This window comes from Enoplosus armatus, chromosome 21 (genome assembly GCF_043641665.1).
Source record: "Enoplosus armatus isolate fEnoArm2 chromosome 21, fEnoArm2.hap1, whole genome shotgun sequence".
In the NCBI taxonomy this organism is placed as follows: domain Eukaryota; kingdom Metazoa; phylum Chordata; class Actinopteri; order Centrarchiformes; family Enoplosidae; genus Enoplosus; species Enoplosus armatus.
In genome coordinates, this window is record NC_092200.1 from 18139773 (window position 1) to 18157950 (window position 18178).

General features: G+C 43.8%; 1 protein-coding gene across 1 annotated transcript in view; it reads right to left on the reverse strand.

Annotated features, from left to right (window-relative positions):
• Positions 1–11730: 11730 nt before the first annotated feature.
• The window catches only part of palmdb (palmdelphin b), a 28655-nt gene continuing 22207 nt past the window's right edge, over positions 11731–18178 (reverse strand). The window contains exons 5-7 of the mRNA XM_070927723.1: positions 12309–14592; positions 12095–12186; positions 11731–11814 (exon numbers count right to left, since the gene is read on the reverse strand). Of these exons, the coding sequence (XP_070783824.1) occupies positions 11731–11814; positions 12095–12186; positions 12309–14592 (2460 nt within the window). The remainder of the gene's footprint in view (positions 11815–12094; positions 12187–12308; positions 14593–18178) is intronic.

Genomic DNA, 18178 nt, shown 5'->3' on the forward strand with positions numbered 1-18178 from the left:
GTGGCTCAACCCATCGTTGTTCAAGCTCTGGCTTGTTTGTGTTTCTTTAAACCAATCACAATCGTCTTGGGCTGCGCTGAGCCCGGGATGCAGCAACAGTGCCATTGCAAAATAGTGGCGGGGGACTTGTTTTGGTGGAACATTTGCTCATGGCATTAAAATGGCTAAATCCCAGTTACAGAAAATGCTGGTGCAGATGGACATTTTATAGGTAACTGACACCTGCAGCTTGTCTAGAAACTTATGCAGTAATGTGGTTTAGAGTAGGGCTGCACGATTATGGCCAAAATGACAAAATACTTCCATGTTCACGTGCCACATTCCTGCTAATGTACACATCTTTGCACCAAAACAAGACTGGTGCTCATTCACAGAGCAGTAACACAACATTCACCGAACTGCGAGAGAGGGTGCACACACAGACTGAATACAGAAGCCAGGTGGGGGTAACGAGGGGCAGGTGAACCCAATCAGGGCAGGTGCAGGCGATCACACAGGCAGGAAGTGAAGCAGTCGGAAACGAGAGGAGAGGTAAGCAACAAAATAAAACAGGAAATAATGAAACGCAAATGGCCGAATGAACGGAACACACACTCCAGGAAGCAGACTGTGACAGCTGTTAGTTTGGGAAGCGCTTGATTTGATATGCAGCAGGAGTTTCCTATGAGCAAGGCGTGCATTTTAAACGTTAATATCGCAGCCGATCATGTTCATTTAATTGTTGGGAGCACAAAATCGTGATCAAGATTCAATCTTTTTTGCGTCCTGGATAATTATGCGATGGATCAGATTTAGTCCCTGGGTTTTGAACTTCACTAGCTCACACCTGAGTTTGTAAAATACTGACAATTGCATTACAGCGAGCCTAATATTCGATCTTTAGGTCAGAAATGTGTTGGACTGCATTGTGCGCACATGCTTGTTGTCGCTGTGCGAGGAGGAGCTGAGGTGGTTCAGTCAATAATCAGGCGGGGGTGTCCATCAATGGCACCGTGAATCACAAAGCCCTATCTAGAAGGGTTGGATAACAAATAAAAACACGATTGCTTGAAAATGATGAAAATATAGCTGTAAACTTCTAACTTTTTTTCAGTAGTTCTTTTCAAAATGTCTGGTGTACGCATGTTCCCATCAATGTGCCATGAACTGTTGGGGTACGCTACGTGATAAACTCGTCTTGCAACTGTCCGGCTCCATCTCCTTGCAGCAGCGGTAGGATTTATCCTCGTCAACATCTCACGCACCCTGGACCGTGTAGCAATCACACCCTGTGCGTGCACCAACTTCATTCATCAAGTCTGTAATGTTGATTTGTTTGAATGGGTGGCAACCACAGACAATAAAAGAAAAGCACAAACACGTAAACTTTCACCATCCTGCGCTTTTGGGATTAAAAACCACGTGCTTTTTAGCGCAGAACAATCACGTACACTAGAGTTTAGGAACTTAAAATGCCGTAATTGAGCACGGTATTAAGTTGTTGAAGCCGATGCAAAATGGTCAACGCTCAGAAGTGCGGAATGTAAGCACATCTCTCGAAAATAAACCAATAGGGGTTCAAGGGGCGGAAAAGGTCATTAGCATTCAGCCTCCTAACTGGTACTATCCAAGGGGCGAAAGGATATATGATAATGTCACATCCTTTGGGTTTTTCCCGAGTCCTTTACATAGTCCACAGGCTGTTATAGGCAACGGAGAAAGTCGGGGAATTACTCTTTTTTTTTTTATGATTAATACATGTAAATTGTTGCATAATAGTATCTTGGAGAAGTATGCTGAGACTTTCAATGGAGTTCTGTTTGGGGTCAGCTCAAATTACATTGTAACATATTCACAAATTCCTCATGAAAAAGAATCGTCAAGAGGTTTGGTGAAACTTTCAATGGGGTTCTGTTCAGGATGACCCTGACTGTGACCATAAAAATTGAAGTCATTCTACTGTACAGATGTTGTTGTTGTTTTTTTTCCAGAAAATGCAATGAACAGTCTGGTCCAAAGTCAAAATGCATAGTAACACATGACAATTCCCTCATAATTTAGCTTTCACAAAAATGTTTCATTATTAGATTTATTGAAAAATGGACTGCTTTGCCTGTTACCATATACATGTTGAAGTCAATATACTGAATAGTTTTGGAGAAGTATTAATTTGAATTTCCCTCCAATGTCGCTATTCACTATAAAACATCCACCAATCCCTAAATATGGCTTTATCTAAAACATCTTCCTCAAAAGGTTTGCAAAAGATTGATGAAAGATAGGATCGTTTGCTCTCATATCGTCGGTTATCTGTTATGTCCCACCCTGAGGCGGGCCCCACAGACCCAATCAACCACAGGGAAACACCTTTAAAACAACCAAAGCCATATGATTTATCAACATAAAGACATACAAACAGTCAAGACACAGGCCGCACAAAGCCACATGAAAACCCCAGGCTGAGAGGCAGCAAGCCTAGCCGGCCAGGCCAGGGAAACGCATGCAGCCACCCTTAAAACAATGAATAGATCGTTGTCCACCACCATACTATTCATTCATTGCAGTGAAGTGCACTTAGCACTTAGAATGAGCAGTGCTACTTTCTAAGGCTGTATGTTAGGTACAACACAGCGAAATACACAGAACTCTCAGTCCACAAGACTCAGAGAAGCAACACCTTGCTGCCTCTCAGCCTGGGATTTTTGGGTGGCTTTTGTGTTTTGATTCAGTGCCTTGGTTGTTTGTATGTCTTTATGTTCATAAATCCCACGGCTTTGGTTGTTTTTAAGGTGTTTCTCCGTGGTTGACTGGGTCTGGGACGTAACAGCTTCCTAAGGGGGTGTAGCCACTCGCCGAAGATGGACTGAAGAAGCTTTCTGGCGAAGTCCGAAAGCGTGGTTCTCTGCTAATGTACACAATCTGAGAGTGCAGAGAGCCTCTGGCCAAGTATTTTACAAGCCAGTTTTTTTCTGCATACTTTCCAGCCTTTCAGCCTGGTCTACGGTCGAGGAACTGTGGGACGGACGGGGACTGCACACTCCAGGAGTGGATGAACGTAGACTTGAGACGTGTTTATACAGGGTCTGTGGTTTCCTCATTGAGGGACAGCCATGGAATTCGATGGCGACCTTTGTCATTGCAGGAAACAAAAGATATCACCTTGCCTCCAATATGTGTACAACATGCACTTGGAGGAGGCACTTTTGACATATTTTGGACAACATTTGAGTGGGAGATACTGAGTACACACAGGGATGTTTCAATGGACATTTTCCTACTTTATCCACATTGCAAATGGGTCACCATTTGAAATCATGGTACCTGACTGTCAAGAAGGCCGCCGATATCCATCTATCATCCTTCTATTCTCCTACAGAATATATTTTCCTACATAATCAGGTTTCCTTCAGGCCAGCCAACATAATACACATACTGGCATACTTCATCTGAAACTGTACTCTTACACTTCTCATTAACAACAGACTTCCCTCGGGTGCATGCATGCTATCCACACAGCAATAACTCCACCTGTTGGTGCTTTACTTGTACTACAAACTATATATGTCAAAAAGCTTAAGCTACCCCTTGCAGAGCAGTGCTTCTCTCCTTGGTGCCAGTTGGCGCAGGGCAAGCCACAGTAAACCAAACAATATACAGCATATAGCAGTGCGCACCAGGATCATCAGGTTCGCTTTGTTCTTAATTGTACAGGGTTTAATAGTGTCAGATTGATGCAATATATATATATATATATATAAACGGCTTCACCAAAAATGTTTTTGCAAAATGAGTTGTTTCTATTGTCATTGTATGAATTAACTGGTCCAAAACCATTTGCCTCTGACTGCAGATTTACATCGTGCCGCTCTGCACCATCCAGGCAACAACATGATTTCCTGGAGTAGCCAATTCTTCTTTTATTGAGCTGTCGCCATGCTTGGTGATCACAGATGACAACAGAAAGGCCTAACTGAGGGAGGTAGAGGACCCGCTGGCGTCAGGACAACAAGCTGCTCCTGAACATCAGCAAGACTAAGGAGCTGATAGAGGACTTCAGGAACACCTTGGTGTCCACGTCACAGAGGAGGCTCTGCATACTGACTCAGTGGTGAGCAAGGCAGAGACTCTTTCACCTCAGGCATTGGAGGAAATTCCAGGGGTCCCCTCAAATTTCTACTCCTGCGCCACCGAGAGCGTCCTGACAGGGAACATCATCACTGCCTGGGACAGAAAACGGCACCGAACGGGACCACGAGGCCCTGCAAAGAGTGGTTCGCTCAGCTGAACGTGCAATAGTCAGTGCTCTGCCCTTCCTGAAGGATATTTACACCAGGCGCTGCAAGAATAAGGCTAGGAGAATCATTAAGGATCCCAACTACCCAGAGAACGGCCTTTTCTCCCTGCTGTCGGGAAGAAGGTACACCAAGCCAGCGCTGAGAGGCTCAGGAAGAGCCTCTACACTAACTGGTGTGGCCTTCATATACAGGAGGGGGGGGGGGGGGGTGGAGCATGGTAGAAGTGTGTGTGTAAGTGTGCATTTGCACCCCCTCCATGCGTGTCCACCTGTCCCTCCATATGTCTAACTGGCTTTTGGCATCTCTGTCCCACACACGACGACTCACTGTGTCATCATGGCTTGTTCTTGTGTTGGTGGACCTCAGACTGTGTGTGTGTGTGTGTGTGTGTGTGTGTGTGTGCACACCAGCCATCTATATAGACTTGTACTAGTAGTAAAATATGAAAGTACTCTTTGCAGTAGCAGATTTTTCCTGCTGGAATAAGGGAACCTCTCTGTCCTGTAGAGCTCTCTCAGACCAAAATGTCAACTCTGCACGCAGGACATCATTGCCCAAAAAGCTAGATTGTCATAGTAGTTGCTTCTTACATGCCTGTTTTGAAGGGGAAGAACCCTTATATTTATAACGACCCCAATGCCCCCGCCCCCACAAAGCTCATTGGATAATCGCTGTTTCATGTCATGACGCCAGACCAGAATCAGTCTAAGGTCTGGACCCAGGCAACCCTAACTAGGTATTTTTCTCTCATTGCCACTATATTGACACACAATGAAGGAGTTCATTTCCAGAGGGATGTATTTCAATCCACATCTCGCATCCTGACGTGTCTCCAGTGTTCGGGGTCTGTGTGTGTGAATGCATCGTGAAATAAAGTGGATCCAAATAAGTGGACCCTGAATTGTGGAGTGATCCGCCCTTTGAGTAAGGGGGAAGATGGACAGATTCTTTGACCTTCGTCGTTAGCCTATCATCGTCATTCTCCCCCTCTGCCTTCAGTACGTTCATGCTGCTGTTATGCGTGACTTAATTATCTCAGCTCATCTGTATGAATAAACAATTATCTTTACTTCATTCACTTCATTCAAAAACGTATTTGCACTCAGGTACAGCGGCGCTTTGAGCTAAATGCTAAATGTTTAGCAGTTGTAATGTTTCCAATGTTCAGGGATCATCAGAGTTGTCACAACCCATCCAGAGGGGATCATGATTTTCTCGATCAAATGTCATGGCAACCCGTCCGACAGTTGTTGAGACTTTTCAGGCTGGGGTTAAATCATCTGATCTTTGTAATGCTCACTTCTTAGTCCGTGATAGCGCTGCGGTGAGGGGATTCTTTTGAGTTCTAACAATGCCAATCTGTATACTGCCATCAGATCAGAATCAGTGAATACTGTATTGATCCCCAAATTATACGAAAAAAAAAGTATTCCGAGGGGGTCGCCCAAGTCCAAGTACTAACCAGGCCCGACCCTGCTTAGCTTCCCGAGATCGGACGATTAGCCAAACAAGGCACATCCTTCGAGCCGGAGATCACGATGGCATGATGTGATTATTGACATAATCAAGTTCATCAAACTCCTCTACAGGAAAGTGTTCCTGTAATTCAGCTTCTTCTGCTGTGAACTAACTTGTGGCTAACACTGCTACTGTGTAACTTCACTGTGGTGTGTGTGTATGTGTGTGAATGACTCAGTCGTGTTAGTCGTTCTGTGGTGCGAGTGACACAGTGTTGCGTCCATCCAAGCATTTGTTCATCCTGACTCTTTCAGGACAGACACGCCGCCGCAATCACCGATCTGCAGGTTTTTCCACCGGCTGAACCGCTTCGCCGTGCAGACGATGAGCGTGTGGAAGTCTACGGTGTCTTCTGCGAGTGCGAATGAATACAGACTTTGCAGAATCCCAGTTCTAAAGGCAGTTACGCAGAAGGGTGACATCAGATTCCGGATAGAATGTCATGTTGGAGACGTTAAATATGACATATCTGTACATCTTACAAATGTAATAAGATAGCACCAAGGCAAAAAAAACCCCGCCTTAAATGTCCAATTACAGTTCTTAAAACATAGAAAATATATATAAGTTAAAATAATGTTGCCCAGTTTTAAATCAGGGTAATTCTTAGGGATTTGACAAACATAGGCGCCGACCTGCTTTTGACCTTAAGAGTCAACCCAGGAGTAAAGAACGTCTCCACTGAAATGAAGAAAAAGACACATTTACCAACGCATTGACTTAGCCTCCACTCGCAAAGATGTGTAGGAGCACCTCTCAGTCGATCACATTACTAACACATGTATGCTCATTGTTCATTCCCTAAAAAGTCCTGACACCTCCTCAGTGATTTGTTATTCTGTAAAAATATATACATATATATATTAAAAACATATCCATGATAATTATAGGAAATTGGCTGAAATGGAAACAAAACAAAAAACCCGGAACGTAGAAGCCGTTCGTATTTTCAGCTCCTTGAGGCATGTCCGTCATTCTGTTCCTGACCCTGCAGACAGTGTTTTGCGTTGGCCTCTAGGTGTCTGTCTTTCCCCCGTGACATACCATCAGGACATCCTGACTGAATCCAGCGCCAGCAAATCATAAACTGCCATTCGAGCGCGGCTAAATTCTTGGAATTGAACAGAGGAATCCAGTTATTATTCTAGAACTCTATGAGTTTTTGAGCCAGAGTGTGGGGGGATTTTCAGAACACATGGGAACACACTTGGTTAATGCTGCGCTGCCGTCTCTGGAGCTCAAACTTTATTTCAGACACAAACTTTCCTTTGTTACTTCATAATTATCCGACCGTTACTTTATGGAAGTTTTGATCGGACTTCTCAAAGAACTACATTGTCACTGCTCAGCTTGATGCGCCACTTTACCTGGAGGTGCGCGAACGAGAGTGAGTCATTGAAACGTAATCAGCGATGAATGAGTTAGCAACTAGTTCAGAGCTAAGACGCCAAATGCACCCCATGCCACCAGTGCACTCCCCTCCAATGTGTGCTTTTAATGTTCTCTCCTGTTGCCTGTGGATTAGTTCTCACTGCCCGGTCGTAAACAGTTGGTATTACTTGTTTGTTTCAATTAGTGGTGAGTGCTGCTGCTGCCTGCAGTGACAAAATCAATAGTTCTGTTCCAACACATTATAACTAAAGCCAAAAATGATTATGGTGTGTGTGTGTGTGTGTGTTTGTGTGTCAGATGTGGGTGTATTTATGTGGGTGTGTGTGAATGTGAATGCTAAATAGCTTGGAAATGTCAACCCACCGTGCTAGTCTTTTAATTACAGACCTAATATGAACTCTTCCATCATTTCAGTAGGACAGCAGTGGGAAGACTGTGTGCTCTTTCTCCTATGCAGTGATGCACTGATGTACAGGTTTTTCTGAACTGCATTGTTCCTGTAATACATTTATTTGCACTAAAACCACACGTGCTGTTTCGTATTCGATCTGCTCTCTACTCGACAAACACGCCCGACTTAATATTACACATGTAGCCACAGGGAACAGCAGCAGTGGCAACAAAGAGAACGTCGTGTTTGCTCGTTTTTTTTGCTTGCTTTATTGTTTTTACGTCTCTTCCTCAAAGACATTTCTTTCAGATTTCCGATGGCAAGAAGATGATGTTAGTGGGGTTCCTAATAGGAAACACAGGGTTCGTGGCTGCATTTGTAAAAGCTATTGCAAGTGTATAATTATCAAAGATGTATGAAATCCATGATAATGTCTTATAATTTTTCAGTATTCAGTTATATTTCTGTTATTCAAGAATATTTTCACCACTGGTCATATTACTTGGTGCTAATGGTTCATCTAAAGGTCCCATGTTCTGCTCATTCCAGCTCTATGTTTTTATTCTGGGACTTCCACTAGAGCAGCTTTGCATGATTCACAGTTGAAAAAATTATTTATGTATCCCCTCCCTGCCCTTTCTGCAGCCCCTCTGCCCCCCCCCCCTCTGTCTGAAACAAGCCGTTTGAGACAAACTGAACACCCTCCAAACACTTGAAGAGTAGTTCTGGACAGACTGAGCAGGTGGATGAGCTCATCGCTGTACTTGATGCAGATGACCTGCTGGGGGGGCGTGGCTGAGGGCACTGACTGTATAGTTGTGACATCACAACCTTACAGAAGTCCTGACGGCGGTTTAAAGGCACAGTGTCTGAATACGGGCTGTGGTTCATTTCTCCGTGCACTGAACGTTGTGAGCATCTAGAGCTGCTTTATAATCAAACAAGACATGGAGATCTCACTTTCTACAATATGGGACCTTTAAAAAATAAAGACTTTTTCAGCTCTGGTGTATTGTGTAGTACATATGTAGTGGCAACGTCCAATGATTTTGGTTTCAGGAAACTTTGGTCTGGTTTTTGTAGTTTTGTCCAACATCGCAGACTTTTAGATGGAGCCCTTATTTCTTAGGAAATTATTAGGAAATAGCCACGTTCATGCACTCAAACAAATAAGGCTCGCAAACATTCTTCATATACATCTTTTATTGTTGCACACACTAATCTCTTCAATACTCGCATGATGAATACAAAGTGAAAAGCCCCCACACATTTTAGTCATAAAGAGCCCAAAAAGCCAATGGCAAGGGCTTTTCACAGAAGGTTTAAACATCATCAAGCAATCCTTGAGAATCGTAAGCTATAACAATGGGACTCCTAACAATGTAATTGTAACTTTAACAATGAAGCATACAAACATAAAATGTAAAACAAAATTCTGTTTAAGGTCAGTTGAATCTAAGGTCAAGAAAGTACCAAGCTCTTAGACTCTGCTTTTCAGAGTAGCCGGAAATATCAAGGCTTTGTAAATAATAATAAATATTTCTTCATTAAAATCAGCAGATACCAGGGTTTATACTTCAGAAAAACCCTTTTTGGGAAATGCGTTGCATGTTCGTCATGAAATTCACAATAAAGGGAACCACAAAAAAAAAAAGTCCTTTAAAATGCCCTGTTAACGTAAAAATAGAAAGAATTGCGTAGTGTTGGAAAATAAAGGCAGAATTCTGATTGAACATTAACAAGAGGTTTATGTGAGTATACTGTAGCTTCACCCTACACGAGTGAACATTCATTTATAGTGCTATTGTATAAAGAATAAAATACTTTCATTTGTGGAAACCTATGTCGTTATTTAGAATTTCCAAAGCGATGGCGTGAGATTTCAAGAGACGTCCACTTCCCACATAGTGTCATTGGTCGTCTAGAATACTGTGACAGCATCGGTCACAAATACCTGCACTTATTGGATTGTCGTACTGTAGGTCATACAGAAACACGTGGAGCTAGTTAAGGCAGACAACTCAAATGGTTCTGTGTCCTGAAGTATCACTCGGGGAGTGACAAAAACGGAAATTTATATTTATTCTCACTAAAATCTGGACGTTCACTATGTGAGTTGTCTGGCTGAACTATATTTTTCAAGTGAAAGGTGTGGGTATAATATATTTTGTGCTGATTCATGCCCTTCCAGCACACCCTGAAATATCATTTGGAGCAACAACAACAAAAAAAAAAAGCATAGTATGAAAATACAATTACTATACTGAGCAATGTGTCATTTGCTTTATCAAGACGTACGATAACATCAAAATATGTTCTCAAATCTGATTTACATTTATAATGTCAAGAAAAGTTTAGCAAAGAGTGGACAATACAACAATACATGTGTCTAACGCTCAGGCATCTCAGCAAAAAAAACAAACCTGTTTTGCAAATACTTTCAGTTTACTGTCAGCAAATGGTCACCTTTTATATAAAGGACAGGTTCACATTTTTTCAAGTCTATCTTAATACAATAGTCACGTGCCGTGTGTGTGTGTGTGTGTCACTGTAATCACTCCTTCTGTCCACACTGGCCATGAAGCAATCTCTTCATAGTGCGACTACACTGTAAAGGATGCTGAAGGATACAAACTCCACTGTCCTTATCTGTAAAAATGCATCCTAATGTTCAGCTGAAGCTAATGCGACGCTAGTCTCAGCCAGTCTGTGTTTCCTCACTGAGCTGAAGCAGAGGAATACTTCTGAAGTCCGCATTCGCAGGCAGATTTGTTGTTGGTATTTTTTCCCCATCCAGTTGTGATTCCCCTTAGCTAAGAGCTGGTTCTGTCTCAGCGTTCGCGTCAACCTAATTTCCAGCAGCATTAGGCAGCTGATTTCAGTGAAAAAAGCTCTGATAAACCCACTTTACGCTACCCGCCCATCACCAAACAGCGGACAGACAAAGTTAGAGACTAGTTGGTGAACACAGTGGAGCGTCTAGCGGTTAAAGACCCAAATATATTTCTAAGGATATAGTGGAGACCAAACTAGAGCTAAAATAAGAGTGAATTTTGGACTTCAGGTGAACACAAACCCGACTCCAAATGGATGATAATGTTGCTCTGTTCCTGCTGGATGTGTAAATAGGCACCTGTTAAACCAATTTATAAGGTGATAATATGTCAAGGTTTTGTTTAAAGCTTGTTTCTGCTGCCCCCAAGTGATGAAAAACGTGACCCCACGTTGACCTAAATTAAGCCCTATCTCCAACCTTAGAGGGCAGCGTTGCAGAAAACACTATTCAAAGGGGAAACAGACTTCAACACAAGGCAAAGATACAACATTACGGGCAGTATTACACCAGCAATAAGCCTACACTCAACGGCCCCATTGATTTGTCGAACTCACACTGCTGAGGCCTCATGTTAGTTTCAGCTGAACTTTCTTATCACAGCGACCAATAACTCCATCGATGTACTATGGCATGTGAGTACTGTATTAAGATAGTCTTATCCTTTACTACTATCCTCATAAATAAGGCCAAATCAGGAATCAGAGAATAACACGTTTTAAAATCTTTGTTCTTCCACTGGCAGTTCTTTGAGATTCTGTGCTTCTGGATCGTACCTTTTAAACAGTTCTTCTATAGGCAAGGGGTAGTCCACAAGGAGGCATGCAGTTATTGAAAATTATTGCATGACATAAACCGCCTCTGTCGAGTATTGGTGTTGTCTATTCATAATTTGATTCAAATGGAAAGCGTGTGTTGGCACTGTCTTCACTGTCAATCGTGTCAGTCTCCTTTGTCTAATCTCGTAAGAGCTGAAACCAGCAGCCTTCCAGCTATGAGTGTTGATTCAGAGGTGATGAGGACATGCCAGAGGTGTGCGGTTATCTGAAAATAATGCCCACCCTCTGGCGGCCAGAATTAATTGTCATCTATGTCCATGGTACGATATAGTGCTGTGTGTATCAGTTCTCTGTGGACTTTGTCGAAAACTAATGTGGCATTCAAACAAACATTCTCATTGTCTTGCTAGTTTTGCCCAAAGCATCACAGAAGCGGAGAGTTTAGGTTATGTCACGACATGAAACAACTGCAAAGCTGAATCTAACTTGAATGAGATTAACACTGACAATCCACAATATGGCAAACCGTTGACTTGTTTCTCTTCAGTCGTTTTTCGTAAACTCGCCCGCCTCCCAGCGCAGAGCCATGGCACTCTTGCGTCTTCCTCCTGTGTAGACCTCTGGAAACTGAGAAAGAACAGCTGATTGTTTACCTGCTTTCATAGCACTTCCTCCACCTCCTCCTCCACCTCCACCTCCTTCACTTCCACCTCCTCTCTCAGGTTATTAGACTGAAGGTGGAATAAGGAAATCAGTTTTGCATGATAATATTGCTGTTCAGAGTTACCAAGCTACATTTTGCCACAATCTTTCTCTTCGGTTTTTTGTTGTTGTTGTAAATTAAGACAGGGCACACTCAATACATGCATAAACATTAAAAAAAGAAACTGTTTGAACGGGAGCTTACTCTGTGATCACAGGATAAAGCACAGCGATCCATCCTGTAGGCTGTTTTCATTGGTGATGATGGAGAGGACTTGCACTTCACTGGTACATCAACTAATAACAAAGACCAAATATCAATATTAGCTTAAAGGTATACACACAAACAAAAAGGGAAAAAGTATAACAAAGTGTTGTAAATAATGTATTGTTCTGCGGTCAGTATTTTGCAGACATACCTGAATTGTCAAACGCCAAAGTGTCCATGTGATTTGACAACATCCTCTCTGTGTTGAACCTGTCTTTGCCGTACAGATTTGCCCTCTCTTTCCTCAGCTCATCCTCCCTCTGCTTCACCATCTTAATCTCTTCATCTACCAGTGATATTGAGCTTCTTGAACGCAGCTTGAAAAAGGGGTTGTTCAGGAACATTTTTTCCTGGGGCTGCTCGCAGGCTTTGTTGAGGGAGAACTCGGAGGCGCTGCGAATAATCAAATTGGATGTCTCTAGGATGATGAAGTTGGAGCTGTTGTCCTCGGAGCGCCACTCGCCAGACCGAGCTGCCACGTTGTCTTTGCCATGTCTGGGGCTGGAGGTGAAATCATTGCTAGCGTCGAGAATGATGACATTGTTCGCTGACACTTCATGTTTCAGTGGTTCCTTAGTGGGTGAGGAGGTGATGATGAATGATGGCGTGAGTGGAGTGCTTATGGATCTGGGAAAACTTCGTGATGGAGCGCAGTCAGTTGATTTGCCCATCCTGGAGAGGCCCCTCTCTCTCCTGAAGTTCTCCTCCCTCTCCATTGATATGCGAATCTCCCTTTCAATTGGTGTTTCTGGGTCATCGTAGGGGGACCTGTAACTGGAATCATCCAGGCCAGAATCCTCTGAGCAAGGGCTGAATTGGGTATGAGGATAATCCCCAACCAGATTCAAGTTCTCCAGATCATGTGCTTTCTTTTGGGTTCTTTCAATGTTGCGGACCGGTGTGTACATGAAGCTGTGGCTGCCATGGAAGCTGGGCTGCTTGGTTGTAGGTAAGACAATCTTGTTCGTGGTTTGCTCCTCCATTTCCCGCCACTGTTTACGAGCCAGCTGGAAGTCCACGTGCTCAGTGCTAACATTCTCGCTCTTGGTCTCCTGTATCACACAGAAGTCTTTAGGCAGCTTCTTGTTTGGATCTGCATTGATGTGCTGTTGTTGGGTGGTGTGGTTATGATTGGCATCTCTGCCATTTTCACTCTCATCTTCAGAGATTTTTGACAAACCTTGAAGGCCTAAAGGGTTATATTTAACCTCTTGTTGAGGGGTGGGAAAGGAAATGATATCCTCAGGTTGTTCCAGAACTTCTTCCACTTGTGGAACCTCAATATGGACCTCTTCAAAGTTGTTGTTGTCTTGTTCTTCAAAGTCTGTCACCTCAACTTTCTGGACAAAGAGCTCCTGGGCACTGAGCTGAAGACTGTCCAAATATGAGTCATCATCTTCTTTATTTATAGAAGACGAGAATATTGATCTCCATTTCTCGTCTGTCTCACTATCTGAAGAAGCTGCTGCAATCTCAACTCTCAGGCATTCGTCCATTTCTTCAGGGTCAAGGTCATGACAGGACTCATTGGACACATCTGACATTGCCTCCTCTCTAATGCACTGCTCTAATATCGATTCCTCTGTAATGGGTGGTTCAAATAGGATGTCATGGGCCTCTGGGTCTTCCTCTATGTCGATTGCCAGATTTTGATAGTCATCATTAAGCTCATTATCCTCAGCCTCAGGCTCTGGCTCAGGGTATAACTCTAGCTCAGGGTATTGCTCCGGCTCAGGGTACTGGTCTGGTTCAGAGTCTTGCTCTGGCTCAAGGTAGTGCCCCAGCTCAGGGTCTTCCTGTGTCTCAGGGTATTTCTCTGGTTCAGGGTCTTGCTCTGACTCAGGGTATGGTTCTGAATCAGGGTATGGTTCTGGTTCTGGTTTAGGGTCCTGCTCTGGCTCAGGATACTGCTCTGGCTCAGGAACTTGCTCTTGCTCAGGATCTTGTTCTGGCGTGTCCTGCCTCTTACGATGGGCCTCATTCTCATAAACACTGTCAGCACTGGAGAATGTGTCAGACACAGATGAGGTGATTGACTCATTCCTGTTGAGCTCGTTATGCCCTGGCTCTAATATCAAAGCCTCCTTTTGATCCTGACAAGGCACTGCAGTATAAACACTGGCCTCAGAGCTGTCAGGGTTGGAAATCTCAATTGTGTCGGTTGGTGGGCCGGTTAATAATTCGCCAAGCATCGCTTTTTCCCCTGGGGACGATGGGGATGAGTCTGTCTCTAAACAAACTTGCTCATCATCTGCACTGAAATCCTTTCCCTGCTCAGGTGAATCAGCCACAGCGACCTCCACTTCACAGTCCATTGCCAGCTCTGATTGTTCAGTGGTTTCCATGGTGACGGAGAAGGAGTTGTGATTCTCAGTTGTGCTGCAACCTTCGCTCAGTTCTTTTCCATCTGCCTCTCTATCCACCGAGGTAGCTTTCTGAGAAAACAGAGAATAAGGAAAACAGACTTTCATTTTCTGGTAGGGAGAAAGGGAATTGTTAGTTGGTACCTTTGCTAAATGCATAGATGAGTTGGGCACTTCTGTGCATGGGAATCAATAGCAGTGTTTCCACAGTATCCTTACTTAACCCATATAGCAATATCTGCAGTCTCTTTAACCATGTCTCCTCCCAGTGTCTACCTGAATTCAAAATATCTTAATTAATTTCCCAAATGACAAGTCCATTCTTGGGATTTGCCTGCGTGACACCCCACTTGAATAACAAAGCAAAGAGATTGTCAGATAAAGAGATAGACGCCGATGAATTGCACTCAGCGTCTGAACGATAAGCCAGGACTATCATTTGGACATTTTGTCAATATTGCGCTCTATGTAACACAGCACATTAGATGGATCAGTCCATCACAACCTGATTATATGTACGATTATTATGAAATAGATACATCGGAAACACTGTTGTGATCCATAAAAATAAGACCCTGGATTGTCAGACAGAAGATTCTATCTGTTGCAACGATCACTCTTGTCCATACAGAACTCATCACGAGGATCATCGCCATCATTATTAACACCACAGACAAGAACACTGGACAGGCTCAATAACACTCCAGGATGTCATTGTGAATGCAATCACACCAATGCGACTTTGGCTAATCCTCCTGAACAAGTCTTGAAGTGCAATAAGCACACTAAAGTTGTCCATGCACGGCACTTAAATGTCTTGTGCCAGGCAGAGAATCACTTTCAAATGTATCTGTGGATGGATGGGGTGGGGGGGGGGGGGGTGCTTGCTGTTGCTGTGCTGGGTGAATGTTTCCCTAAGTGGGTTATGTGCAGAAAGAGACGAAGCGCACCAAAAGCAGCTGAATTTGATGAAATTATATGTGTTCTTATGTAAGACTGCGGGCTGGGTCTGCCTCCCACACACTGCCGGAGTGTCCCTGCAAGATGATTAGCTGAGCCCCACAATCCCTGTGTTCACACATGCACACACATACTCTCAGATAATTAGAATTACTCTTACCAGTGACTGCGAGAGCCATCACCGGCTATATTCATTCCTTGACTTTTACATTTTAAAGATACACTCCCCTCAGCTCACTGTGGGTAACAGCGGCTACAGAAAATACAGACTTCGGCAAGAGCTAAATTCATTGAGCGTTTTGTCTGAGCGCACCTTTTGTGTTCAAAACATCAACAGTGAGATGAGTTGAAATTTGGGGGATTTGCAGGCGCTACTGGCTGCTATAATAAAGTAATGTGTCACTGCTCTGACGCGGCCAGTTTTAGGCATCATCATCGCTTATTCCTGCGTCACGTGACTCCCCACTGGACACATTATTGTTTCCATTCCTATATTTAACTTTCTAGGTGTCATCATAGCTTAGGGGTTAAGATGCCGACCACGAACCACAACTTCCCTGGTTCACCATGTAAACCAACCGTCTGGGACGGCATGTTAAACGCATGTCTCGCAGTCCCTGTGACTGACTGGTGGGCTAACTGGACAGAGCTGTCTGAGTCGATGACTGTGTCTGTTAGATGCTGGGGTAAATACAGAATGTTCTTTCATCAACACCAAAAATTGGGTGTTGGTATTTTGTGCCAGTGTGTGGAAGGCTCTGGTTGAATCCCCCTCACCCTGCAGCTGATGTCATGTGGTCCTGCTGCCAAGTGTCAGGGCAGCAGCTCACCAGGGCCTACGGCCTCTTTTCACTCCAAAGCCCAGAGTATTTAACAGCATACCCGCGGCTGCTGACTCCAAACATCGAATACTGCCAGCACCCGTCCACTCTCCACCAAGTTTCTAATCCTTTAGCCTTCCTCTTTCTCCTCATCTCTCTTTGGAACAGTCACGGTAGGCACATTCCTTTCATCAGGCCCGCTCCTGCATAATGTGACCAAGCAGGGTCTAACCGGGGGACTGGCATCAGTGTTTTAGCTGCAGTGGCTGTCAATGCTTGCAAATCAATATAATCATCTTAGTGTGTGTTATCTAATTTACATCTAATTTGTTCATGGCTGGGTCAAAAAACTTACTCTCATTAAGAGACCAGAATTGACAAAATTATTTTCTCCATTCCTTTTCATCCGCAACTGGCCTGTCACGCTCCCTTGTGGAAGTTTTCAATTACACACATATATACACACACAAACACACACACACACCTACAAGGACACGTGCATGCGACAGACTGAGCGCCATGGTAACCATCAACAGGCCTGACATTTAGTGCACTGCTCAGCTCTCGCCTTCTCCGCCTCCCCCTCACCACCTCATCAGCAGACTGTTAAATGTGACGGGGAGCGGTGCTGCATTCACGTCACGTCGGGAAAAGTGGTAAATACAAACTTCCTCCAAAAAAAAAAAAAAAAAAAAAAAAGGTTCACCTCATCACCGTATCATGCTGAAAAATCTCAAGAATCTCGGTGACATTCGACACACTGGAGCGATTTTTATTCACACATTTAAAATAAAGGCAGCCGACGTAATACAAGATCATATCGGAGAGATCGTCACGTTGGATTCTGGAGGCAGAAGATCGTTCCCACGTGTCCCCTTTTTGCTATTGCCAAAAGGACACTGACAAACACTTCTCCACAAAGGCTGCTCATGTCGTCATTAGAATGCGGCGTTAACCTTTTCGGTCTGGTGTATCGGCCAATTAAGCGTGGAGAAGCTGCAAGCCAAGAGTCAACTTAGTTAGCCGGCAAGCTAATCGCCAAAACAGCAAAAAGTCCCCTGAGTTAGGACAGTGCGCAAACCTGTCAACCCGTCCTTAGCTTACTCGAGAAGTATCTCCGGAAACGTCATTCAAAATCTCAATGACGTAACAACTCCCAGTCCTACAACACAACTTTACTCACCGTGTCACGTGTCAAATCAGATGACTTGAGATGAGAGCGGAAGCTGTAGTTTTATTGAAAGCCGATTAGGTTCATCATCATGACAGGCTCACACGTGTGTTAGAAATACAGACAAGACGAAAGAAACCCTCAGTGAGTTTGAGGCGAGTCATGTCAGGACTTTTCACGAATGCCTACAGCTACTTGTGCTTAGCTAAGCCAAATACATCCAGTACATATAGACTTGACTGTTTTTGATCACTGATGGGCAGAGCCACGATTTTCTTTTCTTTTTTTTTACTCAAACTGCAGATAATATCTTTTAAAATAGTATCAGAATTCCTATTCCTGCCTCTGCAAAATCTGATCCTGAACAAAGCCAGTATCCATTTCTTGCCGACTTGTTCTTTGCCTCCAGAACATGGTGCCCGAATTCCCTCAGTAATTAATATTGCACGGCAAATCTAAACCTACTCCAGCTCCATTTCCTCTAAATCCCCTGCAGCTTCCGAGTGACTGGCCGAGAGTTTTCCAGTCACGGTGCTGTGGTAAAACCAACACACAGCTCTGACAGCTGTTCAACGTGGTCCACTGCAGCGTTGAGTCATGGCTTCGTTTGATTTCGATATCCAGCCATTAGAAAGGATGTTACATATTAGCTTTGATATTACCGACCGAGCTTCATTCTGCAATCTTGTTTGATGTCTGTTTCATG